At 43.4% G+C, this 19,815-nt stretch overlaps 1 protein-coding gene across 1 annotated transcript; it reads left to right on the top strand.

Annotated features, from left to right (window-relative positions):
• The first annotated feature begins 1,986 nt into the window (after positions 1–1,986).
• MKI67 (marker of proliferation Ki-67) lies at positions 1,987–18,998 on the top strand. Its single transcript, XM_066190715.1, has 16 exons — positions 1,987–2,106; positions 3,192–3,305; positions 4,102–4,183; positions 4,264–4,379; positions 4,744–4,813; positions 5,365–5,443; positions 6,117–7,565; positions 7,870–8,105; positions 8,686–9,067; positions 10,799–10,917; positions 11,332–11,503; positions 11,587–11,721; positions 12,098–13,365; positions 14,182–14,251; positions 14,577–17,570; positions 18,333–18,998. Exons 2-16 carry the CDS (start codon positions 3,214–3,216, stop codon positions 18,464–18,466), a joined length of 7,398 nt encoding a protein of 2,465 aa, XP_066046812.1. The 5' UTR covers positions 1,987–2,106; positions 3,192–3,213; the 3' UTR covers positions 18,467–18,998.
• The last annotated feature ends 817 nt before the right edge of the window (positions 18,999–19,815 follow it).

Here is a 19,815-nt window from a genome sequence, read left to right as displayed (position 1 = left end):
AATAATAATAATAATAATAATAATATAACAATGATGATGATGATGATGATGATGATGATGATGATGATGATAATAATAAAATCGGAACGAAATAAAAGGCCCGCCAAAGCCTATGAAATAGATTTCAAAGTCATTTAATTGACAAGAAATATATAAAAAGCTGCTTACATCTAACTGTATCACATCTAAAGCGATCACACCACATAAAATAGTCTTTGAGGCAAGCTAGATAATAAAATAGGAGTAAAATCAAAAGTTCTCTTTTGTAAAAGATCTGAGTAGTAGAATTTTATCCCCTGAAGCACAAAAGGCTGGATGACCTTGTCCTGTATCCCTTCCCCAAGCATCAGACTTGGAATGAAGGTCACATTTCACATCTCAATAATACATTGTTGTTGTTGTTAATATTATTATTATTTTCTTCTGTCTTCAAACACAGAATAACACAGTGCTCATGTTGATTCTTGGCCTCACAGATCCTCAAATTCAAGTGTCAGTAGCGAATTTCTGTTTGGGAGCAGAGATGGGGATCAGTTTTACATCTAAATGAAGGTAACTAATTTGCTGATTAAAGCAGACTTAAAATACTAATTTAACTTTTACTGCTGCTCACCCCCTCCCATCCTTGCTCCCTTGATTCTTCTCCCCCTTTCTGTTGTGCTTAACACTATTTTTGTGGCTAGAAGTATTTTAATCTGATTAAACACAGATGCTTAAATCACTTTATAAAGCCTAAGTGAAGCTGAATTGATATGAAGGTGCTTTTTGCTGATGTGAGGAGGTGCAAATTTGGGACCACTGAGCCCCTGCAAATCCCCCTCCCTCAGAGAGGGGCTTGGTCAGCCTGGACAGCTTCAGGTGTGGGAACAGGTTCAGGTTTAGGTTCAGGTACAGATTTAGGTACAGGTATAGATTCAGATATAGGCACAGGTTCGGGTATAGGTTCAGATACAGATCTAGATAAAGGTTCAGGCACAGATAAGGCTAAAGGTACAGGTATGGACAAAGGTTCAGGTACAGATCCAGGTACGAGCACAGGTGCTTTTATGGGTACAGATCCAGGTACAGGTGTAGGTAGAGGTTCATGTAGATTCAGGCACAGGTTCAGGAACAGCTATGAGCACAGGTTTGTGTACTGGTTCATGTACCGGTTCAGATCCAGGTGCAAGTTGAGATTCAGGTACAGGTTCAGGTGTGGTCAGAGATACAGGTTCAGGCACAGGTATACGGAGAGGTTCATGTAAGGATACAGGCAGAGGTACAAACACAGGCTTGGCCACAGGTTCAAGTTCAGGAAAAGGTTCAGGTTGGGGCACAGGTACAGATCCAAGAACGGTTTCAGGCTGGGGCACAGAACAAGCACAGGTTCGGTCACAGGTTCAGATCCAGGTACAAGTTCAGGACGGGGCCCAGGTACACATCCAGGTACAAGTTCAGAACGGGGCACAGATACAAGCACAAGCTCAGGAGGGGGTCCAGGTCCAGGTGCAGGTCCAGGCTGGGGCACAGGCAGAGGCAGAGGCACAGGCTCGGTGACAGATCCGCCGTGAGGGGCCGGGGATCGCGCTGTGCCTCCCCGGCCGTGCCTGAGGCGCGAGCGGCCCCGCGGGGCGGCGCCTCCGTTTGAACTCAAACCGCCCTCGCCGCTCCCCATTGGCTCCGCCGCGCGTCGCGCGCCGCCCCCTGCACCAATCAGAGGCCACCGCGCTCCTTTTTGAATGTTCAACGGTCATTGCGGTGCGTTCGTTTCTCCTTCCGCCGATGCGGTACGGAGCAAAGGTAAAAGAGTCCCTCTGCCCGGTGCCGCTTGTCGTGGCCGGGCGGGCTCGGTGCTGTTCCTCAGGCATGGCTGCTGCCGGCAGGCGCGGGCGGTGGCGGCGGCTCCCGGCCCGTCCGTCTGCGCGGCTCCCGGGGGGTTCATTTTGGTGCCTGGCGGAGGGATACACGGGGCGGAAGGGGGGGGCGCAGTGCGAGGTCCCGGGGAGCGGCGCGCGCGCGCGCGGGAAGGGCTCAGTCGGCGTCGCGCCGTGCCGGGAGCGCGGGGGGCGCGCGTCGGACGCCGCCACACGGGGCCCCTCAGCGGCCGCCAGCGCTCCGCAGACCCAGGTACGGCCGGGCGAGCGGGCGGGCAGGGGAGTCGGCCCGGGGGAACGCGGCTTTGGGGTGGCGGGCGCCGCGAGGAGGAGTTGGGCCGCCTGACACCCCGCTTCGGTGGCCACCTACCCCCCCATTGTGGCTCTCTCCCTCTGCCATGGTGGCTGTTGCCTCCTTCTCCCCCCGTGTTTACTTGTCTTGTGGCCGCCTGAATCCCGGGCTCATAAGTTTCGGTTTCTGCAGCTCCTGTGGCTTTTTTTCGCTGGTAGGAGCTGGTGGCTGCCGTGGAGAGGGTGCTCTCGGTGCAGGACACCGAGTGTTGGCGTTCCTGAAAAGCCGAAGGGACTGCCCGGGTTCCTCTCAGAGTTGTGTCTTGTTGTCAACAAGTGTTTTATCGCATGAAACCCACCAAAAAAGTTCCATAACAGTCTCTCTTGTCTGCATTTAATTCCCTTGTTTTACCTTGCTGCTTTCAAACAGAGTGTAAATAAAGATGCTTCTTTGAGTATCGCTTGTGGTAATCGTATTTATACACTAAATAGTGTGTTATATGAAAACGCATAAACGCGCACCTGCTTGCGCTGTGCGTTTGGGGCTTTTTATGCCAGATCACGGCAAAGTTTCAGGAGCTGCCCAATTTCCAGCCCTTTCCCAGCTGTTCCTGCCACTGCTCCTGGGAGCTGATGGCACTGTCCCCTCCTTTTCCAGGAGGATACACTACAATCTCTTGGTCTCTATTTTAAATTCAAATCTGAGGATTTCCAGTTGGGTAAGAGATTGAAAGATTCAGATTTAGGCGAAGAGGAGTGAGTTTTTGAAGTTGTTTATGGGACAAATATCTTTGTTGCTCCTGAACTTTTCCAAGGTTCTGATGGGTAACAAAGATCTCCTGAGCACCAAAATAAGTCTGACAATAAATAAACATATTCCCGGTTTTCTAGACGGGGAAACACTTATGAACAACACTGAGATTCCTCTGCTGTCCATTGGAAAATATCTCATCGCTGGATCAAAATAAAACATTAAAATTGACATCTATTTACTCTCATAAACCTGTAAATCATCATTAGGATGAGTAATCTGGGTGTTTTTTATAGGTAAGGTTCCTTACATTTGAAGATGCCTCGCTACGGGAAAATCGTTGTCATTAGAAGGAATGGGATTGATGGAATGGTTTATCCACTCACCTCGACTTCTTGTTTGTTTGGAAGGTGAGAATTTGCTTGCATACCTTGAAATAGCAAGTGTGTTCCTGCAGATCGTGTCTCTTAATGCTTATTTCCATAAACAAATGTTTCTTTAGGAATGGTGTACAGAGGAGGGAAGGTGATACTGGACTAAGGTTAATGTAATAGTAGGAACTTTATTTTATTTCTGCTTTTTGTCCTTTCCTTGCCAAAACTACTTTTATTGATTGGTTGAGTTTTAATTTTCTGGCCACAGGAAATCAGAAAAAGAGAGTAAAAGTGATAAGACCAATAGCAAATGAAAAGCATTAGAATTAGCCTAAGAAAAGGACAGAAAGGAGAAGTCTGTACCTTTATGAACATGTTTTAACTCACTGATGACTTTTAAGAAGGTAGAAGGGGTTCTGCAGGTGAGACCAAGGGTCCAGTTACGTGTTTGCAGTCTCAGGTCAGAAGTGTGAGCCTGAGAATGACTTTTAACAGCTGATTTTGTCTGAAAATATTTCACAAGTCTCAGGAACCTCTGGAAGCAAGTCATCCCTTAGCAGCAGCTGTGCTGTAGCCATGTCTCGGCTTGTTGTGATCTGCTTTTTTCACAGTTTGGGTATTTCACTGTTCTTCTGATCTCAGTTCTCTGATGCTGGAGAAGTGTGAGCCGCTATTTCTTGCCAGTTTAAAGAGACATAGGTAGTTAATTTTCTTCCAATTAGAGACATCACGCTGCTGGTACCATTACTAACTAAAATTTTGGGGAATGCCCTGATTGCCCAGCAGATTTCCCTGTGTTTGGTGTGACACTGACGCCGTGTTTTCCCCGCAGGAGAACGGGCTGCGACATCCGCATGCGGCTGCCCTGGGTGTCCACCGAGCATTGCAAGATCGACATCAACGAGAACAAGGAGGTGAGAGGCTGGTGTTTGCCCGAATGTGCATTGCCTCGTTCCATCTCAGCAGGTCTCTCACACTTCTGTTGGGTTTTCAGGCAATCCTGACTAATTTGAGCACGGTGAACCCCACGCAGCTGAACGGGGCTGGCTTTGAGCAGCCCGTTCCCCTGAAGCACGGAGATGTGTTAACCATCATCGATCGTTCTTTCAGGTGGGTGCCAGGGCCACACTCTCTAATTACTTCATTCTGGAACGGAAATTAAAGAAATTTAGTTCATATTTATCTACAAAGTCTTACAGGACTTCATCATGCTTAAAGTTATCTTTTAATCATTTACATTACATTAAGCTAAATCCATGAAAATCGAATTGTTTAGAGAGATCATTCTGATTGTGTTTCAAGAGTTGTCAGTTTTCGGGGGAATTTAAAGTGGTTTTAAGTTGCTAAAGCCTTTCAAATGGAGATGTGTGCATTGTTGGGAGGGGACAACTATTCCTAGGTCATTCCTCTTAATAACAGGAATTTAGTCATCAATTATATGACAAAAATGGTATTTTAAAAAAATTTCTTTCAGGTTTGAATATCCTCTGCAATCAACTCCGAAGAAGAGGCGTTCCAGGTCTCCAAAAGATGAAACCCTGCAGGTAATTTTGTGGCTGTCGGCTTTTTCTTTACAAATCTATTGGTAGTAGTGACATGGTTTTCTATTTCCTTGTTCTGTTTTCTTATTAAAAGTAACTTTTTGGTCCTAACTGCTTTTCTGTCTGAAAATAAAAATTAACTCTTTCAGATAAATACTTTAAAAAATTTAGTAATTTTCAGTCTAAATTTTAGTCAAAAATGTGTCAGAATTTGGTAATAATAAATAATTCATGATGTTACTAAAACAGAGCTATAAATCTTCCACTGGGTTTGGTAAGAAGGGGAGGTTCAAGCGTTTTTATTCTTATTTTACAGCTGCTTTGACAGCTCAGAATTTAAATGATATAACAAGATAAACTTCTCCTCTCTAGGGCCTCAGATGTTTAGGCTAATGTTAAATATTGAAATGCTCAAGGATTTTATTTGAAGACTTTGAAGCTTGTTTAGGGACAATGCATATTCTCTTAAAAATAGGGGTTTTTTTTCAATGTAGAATTGAGAGCTGAAGTATAAAATATTTGTTGCTCTGCTGTAATGTTGTACAAATTTACAGGTTCTTCATGTTCAGCAGGTGGCAGAAGTGGAATTATTACACAAACAACCTTCAGGAGCTAAAAGTCTTGATGCTTCAGGTTGGTACCTGTTTTATGAGGGCTTTGTTTGCTTTTGTACCCTTAACTGCATTTATTATTAGCATTAAAATTAAAGCTAAAAGAGGGGGGGAAAGCATTTTAAGACTTTCCAATCTGAGTACAGCTGGCTGTGTCAGTGATTATCCCATCATGTTTAAGTACTGTGCATTCGCCTTTGACATTATAGTTCAACTTGAACTGCTCTGCTGACCTACAGCTACACCTTTTTAAAGCAAATATTGCATTATTTCATGCATTTTTTCCTAATAAAAAATTGAAACAAGTATGATTTTGGCTTGTATATATTGAAATGATTGTTTACAGGAACTCTTTGCTGTAGAATCAGCAAAATCCAGACTTGATAATTCTGGGTAATTATAACCTACAGACTGGTTAAATGCCAGGAGTTCACCTTCCCATCCTTCCTGTCTTAATTAATCCTGATTTTCAGAGAAGGCTCTTTATTATCATTTCCTACAGGTTTTTGTTCCAATGCAAAAGGCCCCAGCTGCTTCCACGTGTTCCATTTCAGTAGATCCTGGTTGACCAGGAAGATCTTTGGGAGGGAAAATAAGGAATTTTTAATCTGTATTTATGGATCTTATATTTGTAGTTTTGCAGTTTTGAAGTAACTCTGCATCTGCATTTTTGTTTTGCTTTGTTTTCTCTGTAGATAATGCTGAGTGTGAAGAAAAAAAGGCGAATAAAAATAAACAAACTCCAGAGGAAAAACTTCCTGCCGCTTTCTCTGTCAAACTCCAAACACCCAAATCTTCACAGAGAATACATCATGTTCTTAAAAAGCAAAATGAATTGTCTCCCTTTAGTCGACTCTATGAAGATGCGAAAAATGAGGTGAAAGTGAAAAAGCCTCTGCACAGGGGATCTGCCTCTCAGCAAGCTGCAGAAGGAGACCCTGGGAGTGTTCAGGCAGAACCAAGTGCTCCCATTCCATCCCTGAATTGTCCTCTTGATCTGGGCAGCTCAGCTAAAGGAAAGGAAACAGGCAGGAAGGAGAATATTAAAGAATGTATACTTGTAAGAGAAAGAAACAGCCCAGGGTTCAACCAGCTGTCAGCAGCTGGAGGAAGAACTCCCAGGAAGAGTTTTGCCAGGAGTCCAAGAACTCCCGTTTCAAAGGAGGTGTCAAGAGATACGGGTCAGAGTCTACTGCAGGATCCTAAGGAATTAAGGACACCAGGCAGAACCAAAGGCACTGCAGTTACACCCAAACCCAGCAAGGAGAACCACAGCGATTCCCTGCTTTTGCTGGAGCAGTGCTCCATAGAAAGGTTGGGCTGTCCAGGTAAAGGGACAGTGGGCAGCCCCAGAACCCCCAGGTCCCGTGGTGCTGGAGGAGGTGAAGGTGTTCTGAACACAGCAACGCCCAGGAGGAAGAGTCCTCGCTCCCTCTTCCTGTCACCTCCCACAGAAACCCCTGGAATGAATCCTGGAAATGCTCCAAGGACCCCACGGCGTGGCTCACTGAAACTGAAGTCGCTTCCAGAAATCCCAGCTGGAGCTCCAAGGGAAGATCCAGTGTGCAGAGCTGATAACGCACAGCTGCCTTTGCCAGGTGACAAATGCTCAAAGCAAAGGCGAAACAGCAAACAACAAACACCAGGAAAACCTGCCCAAGAAGTGCTGAAAGAAATCTGGGATCAGGCAAATCTGGATAACTCAAAGATGGGACACTGTGAAACCCCTGCTTCTCTCCCTAATTCCAAGAGTCCCAGAAGAAACAGCAGGGAAAGCAAAGAATCCTTGGACAAAAGTGTCCATTCAGAGGCACTGGCTTCAGAAGGGATCTTGGCATCTCCTGCTGGTCAGACACCTGGAAGGAAGAGGGGAAGGCCAAGGACCTCTGGAGTGCTGGCTGAAACAGCACTGGAGACAAACACAGCTCAGGAACAGCACAATACAGGCAGAAAAGCCAGTGGAACTCCAGCAGAGCTGGCCACGGACAGCTGTCACCAAAACCAGCATTTGGAAGATGCCAGTGCTGCAAGACCTTGGAAACCATCAACCAAGAGAAGATCTCCTGGAAGTGCTGCTGAGCTGAGAGACACTGAGCCTGGCCCAGAAACTAAAACTTTTGGCCTCTTGCATGGAGAAGACTCAGGTAAATACATCGGATCCCCTGCCTTGTTTTTGGTATTAGAGAAATTCTGTAGGACTTTTCTGAGAATTCTCCTACTTGGATAAAATGTGGAACCAGTTACTGATATTAATTGTAAAACATTTATCATGGAGTTACATTTGACCTTAACAATACACAATGTGTATAAAATATCCTGGATTTAATCTATTTCCCTTTAAGGTAAGTTTCTTTGGGTTTGTTTCCAACTTTGAAATGCACAAGGAAAGGTTAAAATGCTGCCTTGAATTCTTGCATGTCTAAAAATCGTTTCAATTGTTCTTTTCAGGCAACACAAGAATCTCTCAGAAGAGGAAAAGTGGTGAAATGCTCCCTCAGACTGTGGGCAAAAGAAAGAGAGTGTCTTTTGGTGGTCATCTGAGTCCAGAACTCTTTGATAAAAGTTTGCCCCCCAACTCTCCCCTGAAAAGAGGAGCTCTCCCTGCCAGGAGGAGTTTACCCAATGGAAACTCTCCTCGGGCTGTGCTCAAAAAGGCTCAGGGCTTGAAGCACTTCACAAATCAGGTAAATGTTAAGAGTAATCAAGTTGCTGAGTCCATTACTGTGATCAGACTTAATTAATACTATTCTATATGTATTTATTCTATTATTTATTAATTCAAAATTAGCAGTAATCCTTGTGCGATGCAGGCTGGTGTCACTCATATGAGTGTTTTGGGATGCTCAGAGAATCATCAGCAAAAGCAGATGAATTATAAAGTGAAAGTACAACCAAGTTCATTGGCAAGGTCACTCTGCTGCTTACTGGCTGGGTAAAACTCACAAGGAAAAATCAGGCTGAAAATTGAAAATCAACTAATCTGAAGCTAAATTGACATAAAATTATTTAATTGGTGGCTGGGGATGGATGAAGGGTAAGGATGGGCAGGTTTGAGGATCAAAAGTAAGGTAAAACTTCCTGCCAAACTTAGCCCAGACTTCATCAACAGTTCAGGAATCATTTCCTGTGTCATTCCTGAAAAAGTAAAATCCAAGTCTCAGGTAGGGTTTGCCTAGACAGATCATAAAAAAGAAGGAAATATCCTCCATTCACCAATGTGGTGGTTTGTTTGTTTGTTTGTTTGTTTGTTTGTTTGTTTACCAGGAAGAAAAAAGGTCACCCAAAAATTCCCCAGCCCAGCAGTCCCCAGGGAAGGCGACACCCCAAATCCCTGCAGGCTCTCCAGCCCCTTGGAGGAAAGGGCGTTTCTCCATCTCCCAGCCCCCCACACCTTTCCCAATTGCAGAGGAGAAGGCTGCTAGCACAGAAGACCTGGATCCAGAGGGGAAAAGTGATGCCCAAGGGAAAACACCACAATCTTCTCCTGCTACCCAGGATGCCAAAGCCTTGATGACAGTGACACCTGCCAAGTCAGCCAGAGGTGCCCAGCTGGGGGTGAAGGGCTCTGCCAGGAGGAGCAGAGGTGGAGCTGTGGCTGTTCTCAGTGCCAAGAGGAGAAGTGGTGCCTCCAGTGCCAATTTATTAGGTTGGTTTCAACAGTTAGTTTTTAATATTCACTTTCATGCTTTAAAACAAACTGGAAAAGGTCTTGCTTTGTTATGCAGAGGCCACCAAATAATTGGTGAATCTTCTGAAGTCTGCTGGGCTTCTTGGAAGTGCAAAGCATTGCACTTAAATTTATTAAAGCATCTACAAACTCATTTAAAGGCTAATATTAATGTTCAGAAGTTTAAAAATGGTAGAATTAACATTTTCTTTGCAAGATTAGGGTCCTGATCTTTAAAATCTGTCAAGTTCAAGAAGGGTTTAACTAAACCATATTTTTCACATGAGTTTTGTTTTGAAAAACTTAACATTTTAAACATTTTATAGCAGTGCAGCTTCCCTTTGGTTATTTTGTGCCTTATTTTTTGTCCAGGAACTGGGCTGTATTTAACCACTCCAAGTGGTACATAACTGATGGAAATGAAAAACAGGAGCATAACTGGGTGTTACTTTCAAATCTTCAAAATTCCCAGTGTTGAGCAGTGATTTGAAATAGCTTTGACAGTATTGGAAACTGGAATAGGAGAGTTCTGGTTCTTCAAGTTTTGACTTTTGAATAAACTTTGAAGTAAGGTGTATTTGTCACCTGTTTTCATCAGTTAAATCAGTTTGACAAAGTCAAATTCCCCATTCACCCAGGAATTTTTATTACTTTATTATTCTGTCCATTTTAATGGCAGCAGAGCTCTTGACAAATATCAGTGGCATTCCATTTCTCACCACCTCTTTGTGATGTGCTTTTTAATATCACTGCATCAATTCCTTCTGTAATATGAAAAGGACATCACAGCTCTTAAAAATTTCAGATCCAAAAGAAAACAGTTCCCTGTGCTTTTTCAGATAATTTCCTGGATGCTTGGCGTTTTTCTCTGCATCCTGCACACCCTGGCAATGTCAGCTTTTCAAAGTACTTTTTATTTACAGACTGACATAGCAATTCTGACAAGAGAATAACAACATCCTTTTCTTTAGGAACAGCATTCTCCTTTTGATCTCTATTTTAAAAAAAAGTCATTTCTTTTATATGATCCCTGTGTTCTGATAGCTTTTTGTTTCTCCTGAAGTAAACAAGGCAGGTGTCCCACAACTTCCAGCTTTATTTATTCCACAGCTGTAATTCCCTGCTCCCACTGCTGTGCACAGAATGATGCTGTGATGAAGGTAACCTTGCTTTGGGAATTTTGGGAGTGTGTCACAAGGAGAAGGTGATACAAGAAAAATTATGGGAAGTCTGTGTCGATTTAAATTCAGGATAAATAACTGAAATTCCTCAGGATGGTGGTGAAAGAAACTTCACCTAGAAACAATTTCTCTTCTGTTGTTAAATCTCACCAGAGTAAAACTCACCTATAATAAACGATGCTGAAAGGTTCATGGTGACTTTCTGTTGGGAAAACTGAGTTTCTTCCAAAACAGAGAGGAAGGAATTGGGTCAGTGTTCAGTTGTAGGATGTGAGCTGTGTTTGACACTGTGTGAAGCTCATTGTTTTGGTGTGGAAAGCCACGCTGGGTACTTGGACTCTTCTTAAACTTCGGCTGAAATTGGATTTTCAAGTTAAGAATATTTCAGAGAATACTTTAGGTGTTATCAGATAACAACCACCTTCCTCTGCCAGACTGCAGAAAATGTATTGGACTCGTAAAGAAATAATTGTGACCTTCCATTTTATGCAACTGAGGGTTAAAGTGGTTCTTTCTCATTTTCTTTTAGTTGCAAAATCTTGGGCAGAAGTGGTAAAATTTGGAGTTGCAAGACCACAGTCAAAGGTTGCTAAAAAAAGTGTCCGTAAAGGAAGAGCCCTGAAAAAAAGAAGAAACAACCCACCAAAGGTATCCTTTTCTTTTTTTGTGTTTCTTTGTTTTATTTTCTTGCATTACCACCAAACAGCTTGGATGGATTTTGATTGAGAAGCTGAGCTCTTGCTGTGATGTAAAATGGGAGTTGATGTCTCTCACAGCATGTGGGAAATGGAGGTTGGTACAAAAGGAATCACAGGATTATTAAGGTTGGAAAAGACCTCCAAAATCTTGAAATCCAACCTCTGTTTATAAAAATCAGGCAGGACCTGCCTTTCCTAAACTCAGGCTGGCTGGACCTTCCAAATCTTGTTGGCACTGGACATTCTCCAGTCTTCTGGAGCCTCCCATGGTTAACCATGACAGATGATAAATTATGGAAAGAGCTCGGCCACCTCTTCCACCATGAATCTTTGTTTAATAACCCTTTTTTTTTTCCCTCTGCAGACTCCAGAGAAAAAAATAAAAGATCACTTCAGCACAGGTCATGCAGAGTCACCTGCCACCATAGTTGTGGGTAAAGCTTATTCCACCACAGTCAGGTCAGCTGGACACGTCCCTAAAGTGGTAAAAAATCCCAAGATGAAGCTCAACATGGATATGGATGAAAGCTTCACAGGTCAGATTTGAAAGTCTGTTACTTCATCTGCCCTTTGAGCAGTTGTCAAAATATTTGCTCATTTCTCCAAATATGATTTCTAGGAATGTCTGAAATGTTCCAAACTCCAGAAAATCAGGGAGGAGGAGCATTTCCTTTGGCTGCTGCTCAGAATGCTGATTTTACACCACCATGGGCTGCAGGGGACATTTCTGACTTGCACACTCCTGAGGAATCTGGTAGGTCTGGTATTTTAAAAACAGAATATTGAATTTTATTATGGGTTAGCAGCAGTCTCAGCCTAGGCAAACTTAACTGAGGTGAAGGATCCAGCAACTCATGAAAGGAACCATTGAGATTTATCAGGTATGAGAAGATAATGTAGTTCCAGTTGATTTCTGAGTAGGATATTTTATTATTCATTCTATTTGGTATGGAACTTCAAGCTGGTGACGAGCTGTTTCAGACACTGAATGCCCAATGCACATGTTTGGATTTTGATTTCTAGAAGGGTATATTGGAATTAGAATTTATTTTTGTTATACAGCAATTAAAATGCTTGGATTTTCTGCTTAATTTATTTTCCAAATGACATAAATCTACTGCTTATTTCAGGAGAGATGATGGTGTCACCACTAAATAATTCAGATGCCTCAGAGCAGAAGCAAGAGAGTCCAGGCATATTTAGCTTTCTGAGAGAGGAGTCATCTCCATCTATGTTTGATGAAATAGCCACAAAAACTCCTGAAAAAATAAAAACTGTGCACAAACGTACTGTGGATAGTTTGGCAGTAGTTCCAAAAAAACCAGCATCTCTGGTGAAATCAGGAGATAAAAGGAGGACTCCAAAGCAGAAGTTGAAGCCAGTTGTGGTCATGTCAGGCAAAAGGAAGATTTTAAGGACCCCTGAGCAAAGGTCAGAAGCAGGAGAGGTTTTGTCATGTATCAAGAGGCTCCTGAAGACCCCAGATCAGAAATTGGAACCTGTGGAGGTTTTGTCAGGCATCAAGCAGCTCTTGAAGACCCCAAATCAGAAATTGGAACCTGTGGAGGTTTTGTCAGGCATCAAGCAGCTCTTGAAGACCCCTAATGGGAAATTGGAACCTGTGGAGGTTTTGTCAGGCATCAAGCAGCTCATGAGGACCCCAAAGCAGAAATTGGAGCCTGTAGAGGTTTTGTCAGGTGTCAAGCAGCTCATGAGGACCCCAAAGCTGAAATTGGAACCTGTAGAGGTTTTGTCAGGCGTCAAGCAGCTCATGAGGACCCCAAAGCAGAAATTGGAGCCTGTAGAGGCTTTGTCAGGCGTCAAGCAGCTCATGAGGACCCCAAAGCAGAAATTGGAGCCTGTAGAGGCTTTGTCAGGTGTCAAGCAGCTCATGAGGACCCCAAAGCAGAAATTGGAGCCTGTAGAGGCTTTGTCAGGTGTCAAGCAGCTCATGAGGACCCCAAAGCAGAAGGCAGAACCTGTGGAGGACCTGTCTGGCATTAAGCAGCTCCTGAGGACCCCACAGCAAGAGCTGGAACCTGTCATAGATGAAATTGCCTTGAAAAAGTTGCTGGAAACGCCAGTAGAGAGCAGGGAAGCAGAAAAAGCTGTGCCAGGTGTGACTTCAACAAAGAAAACCCCAAAGCTGAAATCCCAACCCGTGGAAGACATGGTTGGGATCAGCCGCATTTTCCAGACGCCGAAGGAAAAGGTTGAGCCCATAGAAAACATGTTTGGAATTAGCAGGTTAATGAAGTCTCCTAAAGAGAAACATCAACCAGTGGAGGATTTTGTGGGACTGCAAAGGCTCATGGCAGAACCCAGGCAGAAATGTTCTGAATCTGAGGTGGACTATGCTGGTGTGACTGAAATGTTTGGTACCCCAGAGGAAATGAAGGTAAAATACTTTAACTTTTGGAAGTGATGTTTTTAGACTTTGAAGCCTCTGATTGAAGTGGATTTAGACTTCCACCTATGACACCTTGTATCTTGCAACATTTTTTAGGGACAGCTACATTTGTGTGTGTTACAGTGTATTTATTTGAAGGGACGTGTCACCAACAAGTGTTTTAGGATTGTTTAAGAATCATTAGAAACAGGCTTAACATGAAAATGATAACCTTCATATAAAAGTGACATTCCCAGCATCTCATTCACCATTCCACACTGACCATTACAGGTATGAAAAGTGGAGTTCTCCAGTCGGTAGGTCAGGCTTGGTGATGTGTGTGCCCATCCTGGTTGGTTCTGGTGCTGGTTTTTATTCTGAGAAGCATCTTCAGTGGAGATGTGCTGGCATCACTGATAGCAGCATCATTTTCTGAAAAAATTATTTTAATTCTCTTATTACATTGGTAAAATGCTGAGTATCCCTGGGCTTAGTGCTTAGAACCACAATAAAACACTACAGAACATTCAATTTCTCTTCAACACCCCAAATTACCTTTGAGCATTCATTTAGTCATTTCTCTACCTCTCCACAATGTTGTCTTTCACTTTAGATGGCAAGGATCAAATTTGTATGTTTGTGGGCTTTTATCAGATAAATTGATGTATTCACGAACTAATTGATTTAATTTGTAAAGAAAAGGATTTCACAAGGATTTTTAGAAATATTGCTGTACATTCATTACTGTACCAATACCAGTTGGTTGGCTCTGTAGGTTCTTGTGCTGTCAGACATGCATTTATTGGTTACTTTTTATTGCCTTAGGTCAGATCAGTAAATGTGGATTCTCAGGAAGAAATTGCACCTCCTGGTTCTAATTCCAGTCAGAAACACGGTAAGCACAAATATTTTGCTTAGAGAAATAATGAATATACAAAATCATAAATGTTACCACGAAGTTCAAATCTTGTTGAAACCTCTGTCACTGAGCCTAGCTATTTCCTGAGCTAAGATCATTTTTTCCCTTTGACCTGTCCAAATGAATTAAACAACTTCAGTCAGAAGCCTGGCTTTTAATCTAGGAATTGGTTAAATATCTCTTTATTTATTGTATGATTTGTTTGAGCAAGATGCTTCTGTGAGGAAAATGGAAATGCACAGATACTTTGATCAGGCGCAGGAATGTCCAATTTTTGTTTGTGCTCTTTACCCTGTTCTAGAAAAGAGAGGAAAAGTTTCCCAAGGTGAAGATTCTCAACAGAAGGACTCAAGTGGTGAAGAGCAGCCTACCCAGAGACCCAGAAGGGGCAGAACAAGGAGGATTGTACCTCCTGCTGCAGCGAAGCCAAGTGAAATTGGTGTGAGTTTAAAGGAACTGCAGAGTCCTGATACCCAGGGGGAGATGGGAGTGATCACACCTGAAAACAAGGGAAGAGGAAGGAGAACAAAGCGTTGTGTACAAGAAGTTGCTCCAAAGCGCCCTGATCAGGAAGGGCTTGACATTGTTCCATCTGTGGAACCACCTGGAGCTGCTCAGAGACCAGGAAGAGGTAAAAGGAAAGGGCTGAAGGAGTTAGAACATCCAAATGCCAATCTCGAGTCTTGTGTTGAAGATTCTTCAGTTCTGCAAAAAGCACCTGCAAATACCAAGCAGAGTTTGCAGGACTGTGGCATCAGTGAAGCTGAAGATGATCCAGGCACAAAGACAGGAGCTGGAAACACTCAGAATGAAATTTGTCAGCTGCAATCAGATTTAAATAATCCTGATAGCAAAGCTAATGATAGTGGGATAGAGGACAGTGAAGAAGTGCTCCTGTCACCGAGGAGGCGGCGCAGAGGAGTGGAGGACATAGAACCAGTGATTCCACCAAAAAGAGGGAGACGACCAAGGAATGACCAAGGTAAAGCAGCTTCTCCTGGAGACCTTCGTGGAACAACCAGGAAGCTTCGTAAAGACCCATCCCCAAAGGTTACCCGAAGACAGGAACAGGCTTGTGACAAAGCTCCTGAGGCTGTCACAGCACAAGAATCGGAAAATGGCACTAAACTTGAACTGAAGGCAACAGAGAGAAGAGTTAAGTCTTTTAGGAGTACTAGAAACAGAAAGCACTCGGCTGAAATGAAAGCAGACACTTGTGGGGTCGCACTTGAAAATACACAAAACATTCAGAAAACTGAGGAAACATCAACTGAAACTGATGCTGAAACACAATCCCACGTGAAAAACGAGATGAAAGGATCTCAGGGATGTGAAACAGAAAATGCTCAGGAAAAAACAACAGAGGCAGCTCGAAGATTAAAGGCAGAGTCACCTTCTGCAGAGACAAACAAAATGCCAGTCAGTTCTCAGAACATGGAAGCAAACAGGGCTAGAAACAGGAGAGGCAAAAAAGACTCTTTGGAGCAAAAAGCTGATGAATTTACTGAAAATGTGAACAACCTAAAACCAATTCCTCCCAAATTTAAGTCAGAAGCAGAAGGGGATGAATCTTCTCTCCAGGGTTCCCTGGGCTCTGTTTGTGTCAGTGCAGCCCAAGCCAGGAAGGAGCAGCCCAGCCCAGGTGCCACATCAGTCCCTGCTGCAGACAGTGCCAGTCCTGCTCAGGGCAGTCAGAGGACGACGAGAAATGAACGGGGAATACTTAAAGCAAAGCAAACTGAAATCCTGCAGGGGAATCCAGCACAAAGAAATGCAGTGATGTGTAGAAGAGGAAGAGGTAATAAAGTTAATTTTCAGCTTGAAGAAGGCAGTTCCAAAGCAATTCAAGGAAAAAGTTTACCTGAGGGTGGTGAAGGGATGACTGACAAAGATAATCAACATGAGAATTCCGAAAATCCTCCTTCCCAGGGAAGGAGGGGCAGGAAAAAGCAACTTGATTCCATCCCACAAAAAGCTAGTTCTGCCTTTATGGAAAAGCCAACATTAAGTGCAGATCACAGGGAAGATGAGGCTGTTGTAGAGGAGCAAGGATCAGCTCCCTCCTCAGCAGAGGACAATCCACCGAGACGGGGGCGGAGACGCGAGGCGGCCGCAGCACCACAGACCAGATCTCCTTCTGTCAGAACGAGGCGTGGGGTGCTGGGAGGTGATGCTAAAAAGCTGGCAGAGAGAGAAGATGAAAATCTAGCTCTGGGTAATAAAACTTCACAGGCAAAAGTGAATGCATCAGCAAGGGACAGGAGGAGAAAGGTGGATCCGTCAGCAGAGGCAACAAGTTCAGCTCCTCTCCAGAGAAAATGTTGCTTGTCAGAAACCAAAGGTGAGGGTACTCATGAAGAACAAAGTGTGCCTTTGGAAGCAGTGTCCTGTGCAAAGGAGAAGCCACCAGGAAGGGGCAGAAGGAAAGAAACTGCTCCGGCATCGCACACAACCAATTCCATCTCCCTTCGAGGGAAACGTGGGTTGCCGGCAGGTGATGGAGAAGAAGCTCCCAAAGAAGAGCAGAAGGTTCCCTTAGAAACTTGTGATCCATCTGGAAAAGAAAATCAACTGAGAAGAGGCAGGAGGAAGGAAATTGCCCCCGTGATAGAAGCCAAAAGCTCTATTCAGGGAAACCAGGTCCTGTCAAAGCAGAGTGGTCGAAAAAATGACAATAGGGAAGCTAAACAGAGTTTGGAGAATTGTTCCCAAGAAAATAGGGATCTTGTAAAAGGGAGCTCGAGGCAAGCAAGCACTTCACTGGCTCTTAGTCCCACCTCACTTCAAGGTTTGCCAGAAGATGGTAAAGACAGAATTCCTCAAGAACAAAGTAAACCTTTGGAAGTAGTTTCACCTGCAAAAGAAAATCCATCAAGAGTGGGCAGGAAGACGAAAAATTCTTCTGCTTCTGAAGAAACAATTTCCACTTCTCTCAGGGGAAAACCCAACCTGCCCAGAGGCAGAGGGCAGAAGAGGATTCTTAAAGAAAGTGAAGATGCATCTCCAGAAAATAATCCATGCCAGGCGAGAGCAAGGCAGTTGAGGAACAATAGGAGGAAGGTGGAATTCCTATTAGAGGCAGCTACTTCTGCTTCTCCCCATAAAAGCAGTGACTTGCCAGAAACTGGCAATGCTGTGGAAACTCAGGATTTGGGTGGAGCATCCACTGGTTCTGAAGGGAGTCAGTCTGGAAAAGGCCAGGAGGGTGACCCTGCTCCACGGGCAGCCCCCAGCTCTCGCGGAAGGAAACGCCAGCTGCCAGCAGAGGATGTGGCACCCAAAAAGTTCAAATCAGGTGAGGCAAGGATGGGCTTTCTCTTCTCTAAGGTTGGCTGGTCTGTGTAGATACAGCAGTGTGTGCAGAGCTCTGGGGGCTGCTGATGGAGATCACGGAATGATGGGATCATGTAGGTTGGGAAAGATCCAAGATCTCAGCTCCTTGAGCTGCTCCTGGGGCTCCAGCCCCTTCCCCAGCTCCATTCCCTTCCCTGGTCAGGCTCCAGCCCCTTCGTGTCCCTCCTGAACTGAGGGACCCAAACTGGGCCCAGCACAGGGGTACAGTCACTGCCCTGCTCCTGCTGCCACCTAAAATACTCCCTGGAATTTGCAGCTTGACTTAAAAACTCACAGTTAGAAAATGTTATCAAATGAATGCCTCGAAGTAGAAATGACAGCCCCTCTTTAGAGCCAGGAATTCCCTGCCATAAAACTTCCTCTGTTTCGATTTTTGCAGGACTTTGGTGTTGGTTCTTGTTTTAGTTTTACGTTATCAGTGGAAGGAATTTTAGCTAAAATGGCAGCTAATTGGTTTTGGTGCTCTCATTAATGTTAACCTACTTTCAGAAATAGCTGTAAATCCTCAGAGATCCAACTTAAAGGATATTGGATGTTCAGAAGTGTGGGGTTGGTATCTGGTTTGTTGAATTCAGAGATGTAATCTTTGGAATGTTGTCACTGGGGACATTTCCTTTCAAAACAATGTAGGTGAAGATGGAATTTTGTAGGAAATATTTGATTGATGATACAAATTGACATTTTTTTTTCCGTGTGCAAATAGGGAATGATGAAAATGGGTCTCTCCAAAGAGGAAGAAGAAACAAAACTAAACTTGGAGAAGAGGATGCAAGGGCAGCTCAGACCACCGGAGGGATGGAGAGGAGGACAAGATCCAGCACAAGAACAAGGAAATGACCTTAAGAGTCCCAGGACCAGTTTTTAAATCAATTCAGTAAATTCCAATTACAGGTGTCTCCAATGTGAATTGATTTGCACTCAGATTTTAAGCTCAGATTTTTGATAAGTCTATGGTTGCTTTGTGAAATGTCTTTCTTAATGTGTTTACAGGTAGAAGGTAGATATTTCTTTAGTGGCTTTGCCAATGTGTGGTGGTTCCTAAACCATGGGGTGCTTGTGCGAAGCTGCAAACATAAAATATATTCTGTTATACCAGCATTTCTCCCCTTTTTCCTGTTGATCAGTACAGCAATCAGGAAGCCATAGTACTGCCAGCTGAAGCTACTTTCTGCAGAAATTTCCCTATGCTTAAGTTGTATTTTTTTATTTGGAGTTCTGTAAATATTCTTTTAAAAAAATTATAGTTGTATTAGTAGAAGTATCACGCTACATTTTTTACAAGCTTTTTTTTAAAAAAAATTAAGCTTGTTCAGATTTTGAAGTCAAAAAAAAGGTGCAGATTTTGAAGTCATTAAACTTGTAAACAATTTGGGACTTGTGTAGTTTTTTTGGTTGTAAGAATGCTTCAGAATGAAATTGCTGCTGTCTCGCAAGTTCATTTCTAAGGTTCATCCTCTGTGATTGATGTGGTTTGGAGACAGAATTTTTAGGACCTTTTACAGATAATTTGTCTTCGAGGCTGGGGGCTTCTTAAATGCAGAAAAAGGGAAAATTCAGCCTGGGCATCCAACTTCTGTGCAGTTTATAGACCTGACTTAAAATCCTTTGTTTATGTGGTGTGTGAGGAGTCAGGGGTGTTTCTGCAGCAGAGCAGTTGGAATTGGAACTGTTAAAGTTGGAAAAGACCCTGAAGTCTCCAAACCTCAGATGTGATAAGATACTAAGATTTTTTTATTATTATTTAGGTTGGATTTTTTTCCTTTTTTTTATCATGTGGAACGTGCTGTACCCATATGCACAGAGGGTTTTTACTGGATTAAAATGCACTTTTTTATTTTAATCTACTTAATTTAAGTGTAAAAATTCCAGTCTGTCTCTACATCCAGGGTTGCTTCATCCCAGGTGCAGAATCTGGTGATTTCCCTTGAAATTCACATGGTTGATGTGAGATGTGGAATTTATTATGGTGGGGGGTGTTTTGGGTAGGGTTTTTTGTGGGTTTAACTGTTTCCCGATCATGACATTCCTAAAACTTCAGCCCTGAAATCTCAGAGGAAAGCAAAATTTTACCATCTTCCCTAAAATCAAATCTGTCTCCTCTGTGAAAGCAACGGCAATGCCCTGGTAGGGAAACACAGGGATCTGCAGGAATATTTTTCTGATTCTAAGAAGTTTGGAGTTTTTTG

Source organism: Chamaea fasciata, unplaced genomic scaffold (genome assembly GCF_029207755.1).
Source record: "Chamaea fasciata isolate MVZ Bird 193981 ecotype frontalis unplaced genomic scaffold, bChaFas1.0.hap1 SCAF_9, whole genome shotgun sequence".
Taxonomy (NCBI): domain Eukaryota; kingdom Metazoa; phylum Chordata; class Aves; order Passeriformes; family Sylviidae; genus Chamaea; species Chamaea fasciata.
Note: the sequence above shows the minus strand (reverse complement) of the source record. Positions and strands in the feature narration are given on the sequence as shown.